We start from the raw sequence: 20,403 nt of genomic DNA on the forward strand, positions 1-20,403 counted from the left end.
TCCTGATCCGGGTAGAGCATGCCAGTGTGAAAGGGGCTTAGTACTGCTTTGGAATATTACTATGAATAGGATTCCAGAGCAGCGGAATGGAGATTGAGTATTGATTGGAGCACATCCCCATTGTGAGGAGTGTGGGCATGCAACATGAACACTAGTCTTCTCATCCACAGCATTCTGCACTAAATGCACTACGGTAGCATTGTGTGTTGTCATTTTTTGCATATAATACTACTTTATAGAAAGAGCCATGGCATGTCTCCGGGGGATTATTGTGCTGGGGTTCATGTAGATCTTATAATGTTTGCAATCTCCCAAAGACGACCAGAAGGCTGTACAACCTGCCTGATGTGAATCATGTTAATTATTTTATTTGGTTGCATCTTCATTTTTAAGTGTTTCTGTTGTTTCAGGGGAAAGGTCCACAACTCCCATTGCCACTGCTGCTGAAAATGGTAATATAATATAATGATAATGGTAGCAAACATTTAAGAACATGCCTTAAAAAATTATAATTATAAAGAATTTGGTAACAAAATCAGGACATTATATTAAGATTAATATTATCAAAATGGTTGTGATTATTACCTTTCTATGTCCCCTATAGTTCATCCATAAGCAGTTAACTGAAAAATATAAATTAAAGCCAATAAATAAGTCAATTGAATTCAATTAACACATCATCAATAATTTGCTGAATTCAGATAAAACCGCTACACATTCTGTGTGAATTATATTGCATTAAGGTGGAAACCACTCATTATTGTGCTGTGAATAACTCCTCCTGATTAGTCAAACTATCAAAAGCTACACCTTGGGACACACCTTTAATAGGTCAGTTGTCATTTATGCCTTGTAACATAATTGAAATTAGTCACATGATAAAAATGAAGACTATATTACTGTCCAGTCTATCAGTACAGCATAGTGCTGACCAAGTTGCTGAATGTGGTACTACTGTATTTCTATGTGATGCACAAACTGTATGTTATGCCATCTTGTGGCTCCATAGTGAACAGTTCTTAACTTACGTCAAGAATGTACTTGTTTAAGATTAATGGTATATTTCTTGTATATGATATAAATAAGTATTTTCAATTACAAATACAAGTATCAGTATCCAACTTGGTTGTGTTTTTGTACTAACAGTTGTAAGCAGATGGTGTTAAATTGTTATAATTTCTAATAAGCATTGGAACAACGAAGCAGTCCTTGTCATAAAATACTAAAAACTGACTATAAATGCATTTTAGTCCAGTATTCTTCAGATTAAATTGATATAATAACATTGAAATAAATGTAGCTTGCTGTCCTTTTTGGAAAGCCAAAGGACTAGCAGTCTGGTTGCAGAACAATGTGTATATTTGTATATTACTCAAATAAGGCAATCATTCTGTAAATGTCTCACAAACAAGAATATTATTTGTATCTGTCAACAGCAAAGTGATATTTAAATCTAAATGCCTTGCTCTTATCTTTTTTTGGTTTAACTTTATATGTAATAGCTCACATTGGGCCTGGTTTTTAAACCCCTTTGTTTAATAGCATAATTGTCAACATCAGACATAACAATTAGCTGTTGAAAACGAATGTGTAAAACACATTTTAAAGGAAGTAACTCATTAGAAAATATGCAGTTTAAAGGTAGGTATATTTGCTTTTATAAATAAAAATGTACATTTGGCAAAAGGCCTTCAAAATTATTGTTATCTTTGACTTTATTTGTATATTTCATAAGTCAGTAACTTCCCTTTCTGACTGATCTTTTAAAAAAAAAAAAAAATCTAAACTTAACAAGATCAATTTTAATGCACAATGCATGTCAGGAGTTTTAGATATGTACAGATATGTACTTCTGCTTAATTGAAATTATGATCATCTTTTTTTTTTTTTTACTTTTTTATATTTTAATAGATACATAAACATGGCAACAGTCACCAAGCTACAGTTCTGGTTCTGGGGGGGAAAAAATATTCAAACAAACATTACATTGTATTTTTAAACTAGGTGGATATGGATGTAGAAAATCTCACTTTCAATGCTGGACTCCAAGTATCTCACAATTACATTGTATTCTTATATTGTGTGGATATGGATGTAGGAAATCTCACTTTCAACGCTGGACTCCAAGTATCTCACAATATTTTTGTTCCTTCAATGCGTCTGTTTAAGTATACATTCTGTAGTCAAGTTAATGCTAACTGTTGGTACTGTAATATTTATAAAACTGGTAAAACCAAAATCTGAGTAAATAATAAAGCATTATAACAGCCAGTATTTAGTTGCACATCTGGTCAGACATGGTTGAATTGCACGGTTTTAAGTCACAGCATTGTTCATTTGTGAGAAATAAAACATTTTAAAAAAAATGCAACATTAAATACTTGCCCTTGTTTTGGGTCCTCCCTTGTCATTGTTTTTTTTTTTTTTAGGCCTACAAAATGAACAGCCTGAATACATGCTTGGCAAGATACACGCACACCCCCCTTTGATTTTTCACCTGTATTAAAATAAATAATAAATGGTTGTAATGATGACAGAGCTTGCACAGTCACCAACACCCAGCACAATTAACACTATGTAAATACCTCCGTGCTTAACATTTGCACTAATTTATTAAATGAGATCATTATTAAAATACGTGCTCCAATAAACAAGGTGTTTAATAGACCAAGGATTGCAAGAGCTTGCAAATAACGTACGATATATATATAGGTCATGATGTTCACAGTGACAATTAAAGATGTATCAAATGGACATCAATTGAGTCCAGATGTTAGGCTAATAATTAGTAAATAACATTCATGAAGGAACACAAGCAGTGCAGCAGTCCATAAGAACATTTCTGTAATTCACAGGACCACTTGTACCCATGTCTACAAAGCGTTACATGAAGGCATGCCAAGCTTTCAGTGGTAAATGAAGTCAGATGCAGCTGACAACAGGTCACATTTAGAAGGCACTGGTGGAGGTTCTTAAACGTCTCCCAATGAAGATCCTTTATAAAAAATAAAAAAAAGGTAAAACATCAATTTAATTTGATCATTTCATTGCAAGATTAATTTCATAACTCTTCGTTTTTGATCTTTTCAAAATATGCAATGTAAAAGGTAAAAACCTATTTAAATAAAGAAACAGCTGCACATTCTTTCTCTATTCACAAATAAGTGTGGAGTAATACATGACTTTTGAATTTTTACTTACCCCAGGCCGACAGCAAGTATGTGAGAAATAATTAAAGAAGGAAGGAACACCTTCAAAAATTCTGCAGAAAAAATTCCTCCTTTCTTCATAACACTGGTGTTCCTCATACTCAAGGTCACTGGGCGTTTTGGATGTTTGAACAGAAATTCCCTTTTTTTTATGGAGAGAAATCAGAAAAGTAAAGTTGTATTTTCTCTCTCTCATTTTAAATACTGTAATAACTGAAACATCGTGTAACCTGTAAACTACTCTAAAATGTCCAGCTTGTTTCTCATACTCTGATTGACACTAAACCATCTTACCGGGAGTAACATTAAGCAGTCATGATTAGAACTGGGGTTATGTGAAAGGAGTTGTTAATGTGATAACTTTCAATGTATTGCCCTTAACCGATCAGCTGTATTAACACGGCCTGAATTCAAGAAAGATGGATGCCAGTCATGTTACAACCTCCCTTATCTGAAAAATTCTCAAACAAGAGCCTTAAGATGAATGCTTATCTACCTTAAAGCAAATCTGAAAAACCTGTAGCTGTAGTACCAAATGTACATTATAGGCAGGTCCTCATTTGAGAAGTGTGGTAATCATGCAAGCATGGTCATGTGCCTTCAGAACAATTTACACCATGCAGGTGTCATCACATTAGATCAGTCCAATCCTGGGTGCCCAGTGGCATGCACCCTATTGACAATATAGGTTACTTGTTTCTATTTTATTGTCCAATCCCTGTATATGATTATTCCTCTGCTGCCATCAACAGGACATTTCTGGAATTATCAAATTTAGAGAAATATATCTAAAGATAAACTGAACACATTTTTCACCAAAATATGTTTACTTTAAATTGTACAAGCTTTTTTTTCTGAAAGGAAAAACAAAAATTGCAACATTAGCTTCACAGACCCCCGATTAGAACTGGACTACCTAATGTTACCCTCTTAGTCAAGGTAGTCCAATACTAGTTACAACTAGTACAGTTACAGTGCAAAACTAGCCATGAAACAAATAAGACACAACTTGGTTTATTTTGGTGCATTGTTCCTTTCTGAAAAGAAAATATTGCTAATAACAATTTTGAGAATCGAGTCTAATTTGTTAAAAGCAGGGGGTCCTTTTTTTCCCCCCAGGAAACACTGATAAGCAACTTACTTTGGTGGAATGTTTTCTGGTCGGCTTGACCAGTCCCAAATCCAATCAGCATTTTTCTTCATAAGATTGTCTACTTCTCTTCTTCTTTCAAGATAATCCTCTTCGGACTGACGCAAAGTAAAATCTTTCAGTATTTTATAAGAATAACAGTAATACCTCTTCTGCATATATATTTTGTAATAATTCGAGACTGTTTTATTACGTATTATGTGTAAATTGAAAACAAATACCCCTGTAAGAACAATGACAATGATATATCAACAGACTTGACCCAACACAATATATTAGCTATTCTTTTTCTACCTGAGAGCTGTTCTTTTCTCCACTGCTGGGCACCTCTGAACCTCTGCGCCGGTGGAGTGGAGTCTGTGATCTTGGCGGACTTAATAAATAAAAAAAAAAGATTACTCTAAATATTTAATTCAAGGAAATCTACATATTATGCAAAGCTACTTGTACAGATAATACTATTCAGATACTATGTAGAGAAGATGCAAAGTGGACATGTCCTTTTCTCCCAAATACTTCACTTTGGTTATTTAATTAAATATTGCTTGAAGTCCAATTTGATATTGACAGGGTAAATCTTCAAACCCTAAAAAGCAGCATCTAGAATAATACAAACTGGTAAAGGGACAACTTCAATTAGGCATAACATTATTTGCAGTCTTTGAGAACTGTAATATCTTGGACTGGCTTCAAGAGTTTACTGTGCATGTGTGGTAGCATAGCAAAGTGAAAGTCCTGAAAAACATGTAGGGAAGTGGCTGGAGCCGTGAATTGAATAAGTGATTAAATGATGAATTAAGGTTCCAGCCACAGGTGTATAAATAGGGTGATCATTGGTGTTAGTTTAGGTAGTGATGGTGAAGGTACTGTGTTTGTTGTTTTATGATGTATAATGTAAATAAATGCGCTCAAGCGCTTAAACTACAGTGTTTCTGGTCTCTGAGTCTCCTTGCCAACGCATCCCGTCATAGTATGCTGTTGGTGTTTCTTGTTGACTAATTTTATAACTGTCCTTGTTATATATCATCTCTGCTTTAGGCAGCAATGTACGAGCACCTGTCTAAATAAGTTCACAGTAAAACCTGGATTTCTGGAATGGTATAAGCTTTTATGTAATGTGAATCTACATGCCATCACCTGTTATGTAATCTCAGTTACAAAGACAATGATATATGTATCATGAAATCTTTGCACTCTACCCTTTTGCATACAAAACATTATGACTGCTGTTGTACCTGTCACTGTGAGAGCTCCCTCTGGAACTGCTTCTGCCAGATTCATGCTGGGCATCTAGAAGCATTTTTTCCAGATCACCATTGTGAATGGAAGCCTGCACCTGTTCCTGCCCTCCATTTTGTGCAGGGCTGCCATTGCCATTGGCATTTCCACTGAAGTGCAGTTCCACCCAAGAGCCTGTTTGAACATGAAAACAACACCAGTAATACAAGATGCTGTTGCACACTTACACAGCTTGTAAAAGAATGTATCGGTTACCCAGTTTTTACAGCACAACCCTAAAAAAACCTTGCAATAACAGGTACACCCCTTTACAATGAATATATGAAGAGGTTGCTATGAATGTGTTAACTACTGCATATTGTACATAAAGCATGGCTGGGGTAAATCAAAACCTGTTTACTTGTGATATGATTTTTTGTAAATTATTTGCTACCTCTGTGTGCATTTAAACTGATCTGACAATCACATGCCTTTCTACATCAAGGCACTCTGATAACCAACGGGGAAGAGAAATGGAAACCACTCCCACCTAGTATTACATCTTCATAAACACCCTGCTGGAGAGATAAAGGCCGAGGTTATTTTTGTTCTGCATCAAATAGGAAACGTATGGAAGCCCATTCCCGCCACAAAATGAAACAAAAAAATAAAACTCTCACAATTCTGAATTAGTATCTCAAAATTCTGATTTAGTAAGTCAGAATTCTGACTTAGTAAGTCAGTTTTTTTTTTTTTTTTAATTATTTTTATTTTGTGGCGGGAATGGGCTTCCATAGAAACGAGCTAGAATTTGCAAGGTCAAAACAAGCTTGTGTGCTTTGCTGATCCTTCATACAAAAATACATTTGCCAAAACTGTAAATAACACAGCACATTATAAAAATAAGAATGTTGTTTTCCTATATAGAGCACTTTTACTAACTATGTACCAAAGTAATAAAATTACATTACATAAGCCATCATAACATTGTCTAAAACACTGGCGGCAGCGTGTCGTGGGTTCTCGTGCTGCGCGTAAGCAACTCTAGTGACACCGACTGTATTTAAAAATACTTTTAAAAAAACACACACACTTTAAAACAACAAACTTAAGTTCTTCTCAGTAACTATCACGTGAAATGAAAACTATATTCTAAACATCTTTAGATTAAATAAATGGTTACTACTTGCATTTAATCAAGAAAGTAACGACTGAAACAGTTAAACGCTATTCTGTAGGGAAACTAGTTAAGAGTGGTCATGCAATAACTGCACACTCCGGTGCTTACCCTGCAATTTCAGAACACTGTTTCGTAATCAGAGTATTATTGGCAGTGTTTATCTAAAGCCCCCTCTAAAGAAAAGCACTGGTCTTCAATCTGCATCAATCTGTCCATGACTGCAGCAGTCTGCTTAAAGATATAATCCCATGCTGGGGTGTTAAAAATACCACCGGGGTATCCAGTAATGTGTTATATATAAAAGCGTGCATTGAACAACTTTTTGCAGGAACAGGTATTGTTCTCGTTTCTACATATTTTTCATACCGTCAAAATGTCATTCAAACTTGTCCTTCAATAGGGCTCTAATCCTTTATGTTGCTGCAGTAATGAAGTCAAAGATTCCAATGAAAAATATGAATGTGCTACAGGTATTACACACGATACGACTTCGTAATGTAATTGTACATTCTTAAACATGGTTTATTTTAAACAAGGACTTGACTTGTAATTTAATAAATACTTAAAATATAGTAGGTTAAAATGTTTCCAGATTGAATACATTAACTCGTGTGATCTCCTGAATAAACCCATATAATGCATACAACCCAAATAAATCGAAAGGTTTTCATGCTTTCATGATCACACACAGAGGCACAAATATATGCGACAAATTATATTTAATTTCTTAAAAAAAAAAAAAAAAAACATTCTGTTTTCATTAAAACGTGTCATTAAACAATCGAATATGTTCATACTGCAGCTCGAGGCCTCATCTGTTCTGTAAACAAAACAGTGCGCGAGCATGAAAAGGGAACAGCTGCCAGCTCACTTCACTTACCCTGCAAACTCTCCTCCTGGTTACTTGGCTTGTCCGTAGACATGTTTATATATGACTTTCGTACAATTTAGAAGAAATATTAATAATAACAATATTAATTAAAGAATGGAGAAGCGACACATAAATATCAATAATAATAATAATGATAATAACGTCAACCTTTCTCTAGAAGAAATCACAAAGGAAGGCTCAACGTAAACACAGTGATGCAGTTACTGTTGACATCAGGAAACGCGTGTTTTGATTGGCCCAGGAAGAGTTTCGTCACGCATGGGTTGTCCTTCCAAAACATTCTCAACAGCAAAGGGAGTGATTTGAAATCCAGGTGGCAGTCTAGATTACAATTAGGAAATGTACAAGATGCAACCAACCACGCATTTAGAATAGACAAGAAGGCAGAAGGCATAGGACGAGACAGAAATAGCTTGACTTTTTCGCAAGTCATTATGTGGCCTTAGATAATTAGATTCAAATGTATGTCACTGATCTACAGTAGATACCATTTGAAATTGACACACAATTCATCTTTTGGACTACAGTAGCATTAGTGTATTTATTGAGCTATTCCAGATATAGCCGCTGCAACAGTAGCCCATTGTTTAATGTTGACCATGTCAGATGATCAAAACAGTGAGGTAATGGTGGAAAACAGTACAAAAACCATGTTGATGGAATAACATTATAACTGTAGTATTGTTTTATGAGTAAAAAAAAAAACTGTTATATTCATTTGTATTATTCTACCGACTATGCGTGAATTTGGTAGCAATCGAGGCCAGTTGTGTGACCACCAAGTATTGTGCTAACACTGACATATTTAAAACACGTTCTGATCTTGTCTGATTAGAAATATAGTGAGACGTTACGTAAAGATGTTTTTTGTTTGGTTTGTTTTTCAACGCAAAATAACTCCAGTTCACTCATAGTTGGGCAGTATGATAGTTGTAATCAGGGGTGCAAATAGGTTTGGAAATTGGTGCTAAACTGTTTTGAAAGTTTAGCACCAGAGAATATTCTGGTTGAGCACCAGTGATTCTATCTGGGCTTTACAGTTCTTACCTATGCTTTATCTTGCTTTCACTATGTTTTTACGATGGGAAACTTTTATAAGGACGTACAAAACCGTACAATAAAATACAAAACACACTTTGTATTTTATTGCATAGAAGAAGCTAGTGTAATCTATATTAGTGACCTAGCATCTCAACCAAATGCATTGTTCCATTGCACAGACATTTATCTGAATATCCTTCAAATTGCTTCAGGAATAAACAGTGACATGTATGATTTAATTACACAAGACTGCACGAAAATGAAAATCCATATATTCTGTGTAATAACATTTTAAAACATTTCATGTATGTATTTCTAAATATAGTCAAATGTAATTCAGCCTTGAGCATGACGTGGCAGGTAAAAGCTATGCAGAACATGATCAAGATGAGAATGAAAGAAACTGAAAGGGGTCTGCACGCTAGAGCCACCAAATACAACAGAGAAAGATGGCAGTGACAGAGAACAGAGGCCAAGGCTGAAGAGAGAAGTCAAATCTCTTTCACGTGCCAGTAGTCAATGTGAAGAGCAGGTAGAGAAAAGCTGGTCTCATGGTGTGTCCTTTACCATGTGACAACATGACTACCTGTAGCTGTAAAGCATTACAGATGTTGTTTGAAGTCATTGTGAGTTGAGAGAGCAAGTTTTAGAGGTCAGCATTCTTGCAGTGAGTTATGCAGGACCTGATATTCTGTGATATCTAGTGTATCAATTGCATTACATTGTAGAGCACATGGTGATGTACACTATTGTGTTCTACAGACACAGAAGCGTTAAATATTTTCCTTCTTAAAGCACCATGCTTCAAACATAATCACACAAAGGGTTAAGTGGATTGTTACCACTCTTCTGTGTGTCATTAGACATTATGTTATCTACCAGACAGTCATAAAGATGTATATCTCTGCTTGCAAATTGTATCTAATTCTGAATCTGAGAACTGTAATTACTGTACATTCTTATTAATAGTAAAGTGTCTGCCTCTTCCTAGTGCATATCTATACAATGTAACAAAGGGTTATTCTTTATAATGATTCCCAATATCAGAAGACTACAAATAAATGGTATATATATATATATATATATATATATATATATATATATATATATATATATATATATATATATATATATATATATATATATATATAAATACATTTTTTAAATCACATTAATGCACTTAATAATATTAATAATAATATTGCAATAGCATGGTAGCACTGTGTATGATGTGACACATATCCAAGCCAGACACCGGCACAGTCTCATGTATATTAAAATATTCTGCTCATCCACTTGAATGGAGATGATAAGCCTCATTTTTCTCATGTATGACATTCTCAAGATTCCCCAAATCCTGGTTATCTGTGGTATCAGACTTTGTTTTTTTTTTTTTTTTTTTTCTTGCTGGGTGGATCTCCAGTGTGCTCTTCTGATGGCGTGCCTGCACTCAGCTGCTAGCTGCAGTGACACTGCAATGGCTGAGGAGCGGCTGTTGCTCATTCTGCAATGAGCTCATTCTCCCAGGAGGGAGCAGGGCTCACAGCGCATCACTGGCAAACTGCAGCCTGTGCGTGAAATACGTCCTCAGTCTGTCTCCGCTTCTGCTGGCCTGATTCTTTACTTTTGGGGGTGTGTACATGGTAAGCAGATTATCCGGTTTGGTTGATTTTAAATGGTACCCTGGGCTGTTTTTTTTTTTGATGAATCATTATCCAGTCCTTGCATTATTCAAGCAATTTGAAATGCAGCATTAGATTTCATGCTGCTGTAATGGATTGTTTTATTTGCAATGTGATGATTGTTGTGAATGGTAAAGTCCCTTTAAACGTATCTGGTAGGAACAGCCTACGGGTTTTTTTTGGTTTTTTTTAGAATGTATATTACTGCATACAACAAATGGCACTACTTCAAATATTAGAACAGCTCCCCAGATAAAGCAGGCAGACAGCATACAGCATAACAGGATCATGGCTTTAAGGTTGGTCTTTGCATTTTTGGTTTTCAGAAAAGAATAAAAAAAAAAGGATTTTGCATGTTAAATGTTTTAAAAATGTCCAAATGATGTTGCTGATTTAATCTGAGACGTCTCGTCTGCAGTGCATTGAAAACCTGTTACGGATCCAGGCCTTTCTATGTATTATTATACCTGGCTGAATCAGCTACAGCATCTTCTACTGTAAATATTCTTTAAGCATTAAAACACTGGTTTTATGTGTTATAGCATAAACTGTATTTCATGTTTATTTTAGATTAGTAATTGATAAACAGAAAAACACTTTTATATATATATATATATATATATATATATATATATATATATATATATATATATATATAGAAAGACAGCATTTGCATGTGTAGGTTAGTAGTTAGCAAATCTTTAACCTGTTACATTCAAGGGAAAGTGTCCGTGTTGCAGCTGTGTTCTCCCTCGCAGTCTATAAGTGTCATTTATTGTCATTAAGCTTCATTTTCTTGCAAATGTATGTAGATGGCCGCCAAAGTGCAGACTGCAGCCTTGCAAAAGGAAACATTAGACCACAAATAGAGCATGTGTGCTCAGTCATGTCTCTGAACTATATTGCTGTGCTATGCCATCAGTTTAACTGCATATAATACTTTATTTGAATCATATTTATATAATGCTTTATTTGAATCATATAAGTAATTAGTGGATAATGCACAATGCACATTCATTGCAATGTGTTTATTTTGTGTTCTGTTCAAGTCATATTGTTATTATTTTATTATTATTATTTTATTTCTTAGCAGGCACCCTTATCCAGGGCGACATACAGTCGTAGACAAAAAAACATTTCAAGAATTGTTCAGTATGTTCAGTTTTGTAAGAGTGCAATCAGGATTTATATGTAAAATGATTTTGTTTTTACTGATGAAAATCTGCATGAAAATCCATACATACAATTGAGTTTTCTTTTTTTAATATAGAACATGGCCTACCTTTAAATATTATCTGTCATAGGTTGCATAAGTTTGCATCTTAGTTACTTGCAGTTTGCATACAACTTCTTAAGAACAAAATATAAATATATAATTGTGGGCAGAAGCTCTCAGGGTTGGTACAGAATTCACATTAATGAGATGGGTAGTTGTTCGCTGCTTCTTCAGCAGAAACAAGACTTGAATGTTGCCATTGAGAACTCATCTCATCTACAGGGCAGCTGTAACAGTTAGTGACTCCCAATGAAAGTCACCAGGGAATAATGGGGAGGAATAATGGGGAAGAATCAGTCTTTTACTTGACACAGTAAGTATTGCCAGAGACTGTATTATGTTCCAGTCATGCTGAACATGAAAAACTCTTACAGGCCATAGAAAGAGCTGCTTGTCCATCAGAATGGATATTCTGTAGATACTGAGGAGTAAAGTAAATCTAAATCTGCAGTGTTATATGTTGTTGGTACTGTATTGTGTCATGAATGTATTCATTTATTCTTGAGCAATATCATATTTTTAAAAAATATTTAACTCATTTATTTGTAAACATACAACGGGTACTGTCTTATTGGTGTTTAGTTTTTTGTACTGAACTTTTTAGAAAGCCTCTGGCAACGCTACTCACTTGTGGTTCTCTAGTCCATTCTAATCCAGGACCTTGTTCCAACAGGTCCTTAAATACTTAATTTAACACTTAGGTTAATTAAACTATGAAAGTTATTTGGAACAAAGCTGAATTCTCAATATGCCTGGAACATTATTAGAGTATGACATGTTAACCAAAACATTATAAAAGATTAATATTAAATATGAATATTATAATATGTATTTTTTCCAATACTAATAGTACAGCTATATGTTTGAAATAGCATTAGATTGAACAAAAGTGAAGATAAAAGGAATGTAATTAATTTCCAGTTACATACTATAAACTGAAGCTCAGAATACATACTGCATCAGTAACCTCCTTCCTGTGAAACAATGAAGAACAGAAGCCATTACTCTGTGGTATGCAAGCATGTCATGTGACACTCTGATTGATGTTGGATTACAGCTTTAATTTGTAATCGGCAACACTGAGCATACATTAGCACCAGAGAAGATGCAGATGAGAGCATTGGATAGATTATGGCATGTTTGGACCTGTTATCACTCCATGTCAAACATTGGCTTGTATATGATTATATCAAAATAATAATAATAATAATAATAATAATAATAATAATAATAATAATATACTCTATACAGCACTCCTGTTTCCCAAGACCCAGTTTGGTTTAATTAGATTTAGGATAGTGGGTCAGTCAGCCCATATCAGACAATTACTGCTTTATTTTGAACTGCCTAAAAATTGATGGTTTGAAATGGGTTTAAAACTACTTCTGTAGTTATCTTGATCAAATAATGCCTTTGAACACATTATAGTCTATTTTAATGATCTGACACCCTCCCTCCCCTCCACCACTTATTAATGAGTTTCAGAACGGCAGTATCTAGATCTGCCACTGTTTCGATAATGAAAAGAAGATGCAATCATCTTCTTAAGGCTTCTTGGCTGCTGGACTTTGCCAACTTTGTATGGTTCATTTTACCTAATTATTTAAAATTTTTACGCTATGTAATTTAATTTGTTATTGCTTGTTAAAAAAAAAACATACAAAATATTATTTTCAACTGATACATGATACTTATAAATTCTGTTATTAGTTTTTTTTTTTCATAAATCAACCTTATTATATTTTAGTAGAGTTTGCATAATTAAACATCAACATGTAATGACAAAAATAATGGTCATTATCTGATATTGTCCGTACAGTGATATTGCTAATTGACAGGAAAGCACCAAAACCCATAAACCAAATAGTCTGAATATGTTTATTCATCTACCATGAACAATGCCATGCCTGTTGTACTTCTGTATACCAATGCAATTAAACACTGTGTCCTTACCCTACAGTAAGTAAAGACCCAGTAATTTATTATTTATAACACATTACTATATACTTACTGTATGTGTTACATAGCTGAATCAAAGACTGGAGTCTTTAATTTGTTATTACTGTATTAGTAGTAGTAGTAGTAGTAGTAGTAGTAGTAGTAGTAGTAGTAGTAGTAGTAGTAGTATTGTATTTTATTCATATAAGATCAAACTCTGATTGTAGAGTTGTTTTGGGGGCAATACAATGCACAATGTCACATTTCATAAATGTTTTTGATAGAGATGCAACTTCATGGTGCATTATACCTTAGCAGTTTTACTGGCCAGTTCCACACTGCAATTCAATTCTCTGTTTAATATTCTAGAATGGCTACTGTGAAGGAGGCTGAAATCAGACATAATTGTCCTGCCTCCCAAAGTCGGTTCTGTTATAACAGGTTTGGGAAAATTTATTTTTTTCCCCTCTAATTAAAGGATGAGTATTACTATAAAGATTTTTAATCAAAACATCAAACTTGACTTTATTTTCCAGCTTTATAGATCTGCTTATATGGTCTGTGGTAAACAAAATCCATAAAAAATAAATTATTTCTTATGCAGCTATTTCTGTTAAGCCTGTCATTTTCAATTATTCTTTTTTGGTAATGTGTTCTGTCTAGACAATAGATACTTAGAGGCTATTTGCAAACTGGAAATACTGTGCAGTACACAATAATTAAGATGTTATAATATGTTCCTAAACATATTTTATTTCACGCAATGCTCAGGAGTTCAATATCAGTTTGATCAGTTGAACTATTTTTAAAAAATCTTTTCAGGGCTTGAAATATCTCAAGCGACACTAAGCTGAAGATCAAGCCAGTAGATATTACTGTAAAACGTTTGATGGACACTTAGACTTCAATGCTCTAAGTGTCGACTCTCAACCATGTTTGCATACCCTGTAGCAAAAGTTGAACCATGCAAGAAAAATAGAAAGTACAAGGAGGACCAAATCAGTGGACCATGTAATCAAATTTCCAATATCTAAACCTTAACGTTAATCACATGTGGACTATATAAATGGAACTAGTGTGTATATAAAAAGCTCTGTCCACATTTACAAATCCACATTAGTACAGTAGCCTGTTGCTGCTTTTATAACTTGATTACATAACTGGACATAGAAAAGGAGCATGGTTTTATTTGTATTTCATTTTAAGTATCGTTTAAGTATTGTTTAAGTGTTGTCATTCTTTGAGTCAGTGTACCTGAAAAAACTGAACAAGATCATTTCATGCCCCAGACTTGCACTACATACTGTAAGAATTGTTCTCCATATATATCCTGTGGTAAAACATTTCAATATGAAACCCACTTTTAGATTATCATTTTTTTAAGCAGTTTTGACTGTTATGTCATTGTTGTTGTATGAGTCAATTTGGGTACATAAATGGTTTAATCTCAGTTTGTAAAAAAAGATTATTTACAGGCAAGCTATAGTACAACATATAACTACTACTTTTCACAAGCACTGTATCCATTAGACTGTTGTCATGTATGATATATACTGTAAATTATATATCATAGTTACTTTAGAAATGCACAATAAACATACAGTATAACGAAATTATCTAAAACCAGTTCTGATTCTAAAAAAAAGGCTTTGCCTTTATATTGCAATATGTTTAACCAAATGGAATGCATAATGAATGCATAATGAAACCACTAAAATAGTGATTGTCATTTTAATAGCCGTGATTGTCATTTTAATATTTAGCATTAGATTGACTTTTCACGCTTCTAAATTAGGATGGCAATCAATTCTTTTCAATCAATCAAGTGTTTTAATATGGTCAAGGTAGACAAATTGTTCCAGTTAGTATCAAATAATTAATTTTATTACCAAACCATTTTTTCTAAATGGAAGACTATTGTCTATCGAAGAATATGGTTAGGCTTGACTGAATGCATTTTTATTTATTAGTTCTTTACGTTAGAGATCATTATACTTGATTGAGACAGTCTACTTCCTCTTTTACTGTTAATGCTGTTCACAATTTCTATGGCAATGATAGCTTTTGTGAGAAGAATGTACTATAAACTCTAGATGTTTGAAGGTGTGTGGGCATGTATGAACACAGTGAATATGACACAACTAAGAAACTTCTCACTGCTGCTGTGGGAAAACCATTTAGTAATGAAGCTTGTCAGGTGGAGGCACCAAATGATAGCCATAGGTTATAGAGTGCATACTAACTGACATCTATATGTGTTATTGTGTTACCTTCTTAATAATACCACCTGATACCAACTCATAGACCGCTGCAGATGCCAGCTTTATATGCTGTGTGAAGTGTTGTGGAAACTCCTCCAACAACATTTTTATAGACAGTTTGAGAGCTTGTCAACGGCATGTCATGGTTACACAGTAATGCGGTCCCTGGTTTGGCATGTTGGTTTTGCTCATCCATAATATATTGCTTGAATTGCTTTGTGAATGAGGTGATATTTTTGGTAATTTGTGGGGCTGCATCTTAGCCAAGTCGCTCTGGAAAAGAGGTTTCAATTTCAATATTTTTTTTAACTTCACTTTTTCCATTAGTGTTAGAGTGGAGTGAATTCACAGTCTACAAAAGGATAAAGAATATTAAGATAAAAATATGTACTTAGTATTGATGTTATTTTGGACCAACAACAAATATTTTGTTATATATCCATGCTTTGCTGTGTTTGTTTGTTTGTTTTGCACATTTGGGCGTGTTTTTTTTTTTTTTTTTTTGCATTTGGTGCAATAGCCTGAAATGGATCAAATGTCCTGCAGCACTGGAGGTGCATCAAGGTAACATTAAAGAGACATGTGTACTGTTCAAATCTGGCATTATATTTCACCAGCTGTGAAATGGTAGAAGAATTTAAAAGGTAAAATGAAATGTTAAAAGGAATGAGACCTTTCAAGACAATAATTGTATTAAAATATGTGCTGATGTGGACATAGCCAGCACAAACCCCCCAAGCCCTGCATTTTAAAATGAAAGTACTGCAGTAGTTGCAGAAATCAAAATGAATGCAAGGGTGTCATCAATGACATTTAAATCTAATTGTACTCCTAATGTGATAGATGCCAGGTGTATTCTGCCAAAAAACACATTTGCTTTAGAATGTTTAACAGCACAGTAACATCTCACAGTGTCCAATTTACTTTGCCAGTCATTTGTGCAAGTCATTAATTACCGCAGTGATAATATCTGCGTATAATTATCAAGAAACAATAGCTCAGTCCTAGGCAAATATAAAGGGGTATTAGGAGGGAATCTGAAAAAAACACAACCTGGTAATCAGTTATCGGAACCATTTGCCATTGAATTAGATATACAGTAGTTATTTATACACATAGCTTGCATAGACTTTACTTATGACATTGAATAATAATATTAATTTTGTTCTAACTGTTGATTTTGTGGAGTTTAACAAATAGACCTACAGAAATGGTGACAGAACTAAATACTACTGGCATTTAAATGTTTAAAAAGGACCCTCACTGAGATTTTACTGTATATATTTCTACTAGCACCAGACCCTCACACTGTTAGTTCTTTTAGAGCCTAACACAGACTAACAATAATGTCAGAAGGACAACACAGCCCTCCTAAAGCACAGTACCTCTATACACTATAATGGGGCATTGTGTCCCTGACTGAGCCACCAACCATACCTCCAGTGACACAATGATTTTTCTTTGAGAATATACATCAAGGCTGTTTATGACTACAGGCTAATAATGGTAAAATGACATCCAAGTTTAGGCTATACTTTATAGCTAACTTTAACAGATAACCATATTCATTGTAGAGCACTCTAGCACTCTGGTAAAGAACCAGGGGAGTTGGAGTACAGTAGTCTATAGTTATCAGTCACTCTGTTCAGCAAATTCCCAGAAAGGCGTCAGTCCCTATACATAAAGATCAGTCCATGAATGCATAGCAGACGTGCTACACTGTTACCTTGGGGAGCCTACAGATCTGTGTGTTTTAAAGAGGTGCACTTTTATAAAGGTCTTGGTAACAGGGTGAAAGCAGCAACAGGAATGATTGCATTTAAGAGCTGAGCTGTAACACTGTATCAGTGGTGGACTTGTGTCAGACTTCTTTTGTAAGGAGGGGCCTAGGTAACAAATACATTTGCTTTACATAACCATAACCTCAGCCATGCATGTTTAGAGTACAAAAAAGTTTTGCCAATTTATTATTTTTTTCAAGGTAATCTGTGCCAATTGTAACTTGTAACTCGGTAAATCATTAGGTAATTTACATTCTCAGTACAAACTTTTTTTTTTCTTTTAACAACACATTTTTTAATTAACAGTTTTATAATTGAAAGCATATTTTCAAGTGCATGGATTTAACAGACCTACTTAGATGTTTGGCTTTTAAAATCTGTAAATTAATATTATCTACATGCAAAGTTACAATCTGAATTGCTGTGTAATCAATTATAAAATAATTAAACTGTTAAACACAATATAATTTAGTACTGCAGTACTGCAAAGTTATTTTTAGATGTTACCATTAATGTGCAACCCACATCTACTCAGTTTTTTTTTTTTAATTATTTTTCTTGTCAAAGGTCAGGGTTTGAAAAAGAAAAGTGATATCTGCTATGTGTAGAGGGATGGTTACACTCCACTCACAAGACTGACAAGATATTGAGAATTTATTACAAATTGCCCTGCCAAGATAAAATGCCAGGTCTATTGCACTCCAAGATTTAAGTTCTCAATAACACTCAGAAAAGCTTATACGTTTGATTGTTTATACAATTTAGTAATTTAAATAGGCCAATTTATATATATATATATATATATATATATATATATATATATATATATATATATATTATCACAATTACTTCTGTTTGTTATGATTTAGTTTGCAAATCTTCTATCTTTCCAATTAAAGTTCACAGACAATTCTCAGATAGAACCTGGTGATCAATCTGCCAGTGGCTCTTTTACCTTTTACCTCGTGACTTCTTTTCTATCACATATCTATCTGCTTGCATTGAACAAGGCCTGGCCATTTGGATTCATTTCAAAGCCACATTGATTGTCTTTGGTATAAAATGTGTTGCAAGTAGTGAGTAGACTTTCCTAACCGCTAGTACCATATATACTGTATATATATATATATATAAAACCACTGCACTCATTAGCATGTCCATAGGTAGTTAATTGCTAATCCCTGTGATTTTATCCCTGCTGTGATTTAGGTGGGAAAGAAAATGTAGATGAAAAGCAGCAGGGAAGAGAAACCTCAAGCCTCAGAACGGAGGGCTCTCTCTGCTGGGGATCACACCATCTCACAATGTCAAAGAAAGGTGCAGGCAGCCGAGCTAAGGGAGACAAACCTGATGCCTTAGCCGCTTTACAAGCTGCCAATGAAGAGCTCAGGGCCAAACTGACAGACATTCAAATCGAACTCCAGCAAGAAAAGAGTAAGGTGCGCATCTTTTTCTTTTTATTCCACTCTGCTTACTAAAGACGTAGCTCTGCTTTGATCTGCTGACGTACCACCTGTTATAAGCCAGACTTTCTGTTTGCTTTAAAGTGAAGGATAAAAGACCAGCAATGAAGATGTAACTAAAGTATACTGGAAAGGTATAGACAATACCTCCTTAAAAAGTATGTTTTTATAATTTCTAGTGCAAGATAAAGCTGTGTATATCTTTACAAAGGTTTAAATGTCATCCATAGCTACCATCACAAGTCAGGACATGCTTTACAGATGCTGTGATCCCTCTCAATCTTATAACAACGGATAATCCCATGGGAATAAAATATGCATGGTAAAAAATGGAGGGCTATCATGAGCCTGTCTGTCTACAACTGGCACATTGTTTTGTTTAACAAGCCTGCTTTGGTAGCTGCTTTATAAATGAAAGGCTTTCCACATTCAAATACCTTTCCCCTTATCATACACAGCCACCAAAGACTTTATGTGCAGAACTGTATTGAACTATACTCTAGTTTTTACAGATTAGGCCCTTCATTGCGCTGTGGTTCCCAATGGATGGAAGTGGGATTTATGTTCGTATTTGTGACAGTGGAAAAATACATACCTGTGCAGTTCTCCCTGATTATTATTTATTTATTTATTTTTTTATTTTTTATTTTTATTTTTTTTAATTTAGTCGTTGCCAATTATTTTTATTATTTTCTCCCAATTTGGAATGGCCAATTATTTTATGATCCTCAGCTCACCGCTACCACCCCTGTCCTCCGAAGCGTGTGCCGTCAGCCGACCGCTTTTTTTCACGCTGCGGACTCACCATGCAGCCACCCAAGATCTACAGCGTCGGAGGACAACGCAGCTCTCGGGCAGCTTACAGGCAAGCCCGCAGGCGCCCGGCCAGACTACAGGGGTCGCTGGTGAGCGGTGTGCCGAGGACACCCTGGCCGACCTAACCCTCCCTCCCCCCCGGGCGATGCTTGGCCAATTGAGTGCCGCCCCCTGGGAGCTCCCGTCCTCGGTCGGCAAAGGAATAGCCTTGAACTCGAACTCGCGACCTGATTATTATTATTATTGCAATTCGATAATTCACGGATTTGTTTAATTCACACCACGGCCATGTTGACAGTAAATTGGCTTCACCAATTTGCTGTTTTCACTGTTTGTCTTTTTTTCTTTTACAAAAAGCACTTTATATTATACTACCACAAATGCAAACAGTCCTAATTTGTAATTTTGGACCTCCATCAAAGTAATAAAGTAATTCGCTTTAAACAAATCAGCTCAATTAGATATTATATTACCCCAACATTACATGAGCAATACA

General features: G+C 34.7%; 2 protein-coding genes across 15 annotated transcripts in view; one reads left to right on the top strand and one right to left on the bottom strand.

The window, feature by feature from the left end:
- Positions 1 to 2,642: 2,642 nt before the first annotated feature.
- LOC117418430 (BCL2/adenovirus E1B 19 kDa protein-interacting protein 3-like) lies at positions 2,643 to 7,865 on the bottom strand. The gene is made up of 6 exons (XM_058985240.1): positions 7,638 to 7,865; positions 5,595 to 5,772; positions 4,654 to 4,732; positions 4,351 to 4,457; positions 3,202 to 3,351; positions 2,643 to 2,995 (listed from the first exon to the last, which is right to left on the bottom strand). Exons 1-6 carry the CDS (start codon positions 7,678 to 7,680, stop codon positions 2,950 to 2,952), a joined length of 603 nt encoding a protein of 200 aa, XP_058841223.1. The 5' UTR covers positions 7,681 to 7,865; the 3' UTR covers positions 2,643 to 2,949.
- A 2,354-nt stretch (positions 7,866 to 10,219) lies between these two features.
- The window catches only part of jakmip3 (Janus kinase and microtubule interacting protein 3), a 37,239-nt gene continuing 27,055 nt past the window's right edge, over positions 10,220 to 20,403 (top strand). For 9 of the 14 annotated variants that reach the window (XM_034031466.3, XM_034031470.3, XM_058985234.1 and 6 more), the window contains exons 1-2: positions 10,388 to 10,671; positions 18,838 to 19,067. In XM_034031466.3, coding sequence (XP_033887357.3) covers positions 18,933 to 19,067 — 135 coding nt within the window. In that variant the 5' untranslated portion in view covers positions 10,388 to 10,671; positions 18,838 to 18,932. Of the gene's footprint in view, positions 10,334 to 10,386; positions 10,672 to 18,837; positions 19,068 to 20,403 lie in introns of those variants that run through there. The other 5 variants (XM_058985231.1, XM_058985235.1, XM_058985232.1 and 2 more) reach the window with 4 other exon arrangements.

Source organism: Acipenser ruthenus, chromosome 13 (genome assembly GCF_902713425.1).
Source record: "Acipenser ruthenus chromosome 13, fAciRut3.2 maternal haplotype, whole genome shotgun sequence".
Classification (NCBI taxonomy): Eukaryota; Metazoa; Chordata; class Actinopteri; order Acipenseriformes; family Acipenseridae; genus Acipenser; species Acipenser ruthenus.

Coding starts and splice junctions, on each gene's coding strand:
- LOC117418430 (XM_058985240.1), bottom strand. CDS start 7,680: ATGTCTACGGACAAGCCAAGTAACCAGGAGGAGAGTTTGCAGG. Junction 5,773..7,637: donor CCAGGAGGAGAGTTTGCAGG/GTAAGTGAAGTG, acceptor ATGTTCAAACAG/GCTCTTGGGTGGAACTGCAC. Junction 3,352..4,350: donor CCAGAAAACATTCCACCAAA/GTAAGTTGCTTA, acceptor CATAAAAAAAAG/GGAATTTCTGTTCAAACATC.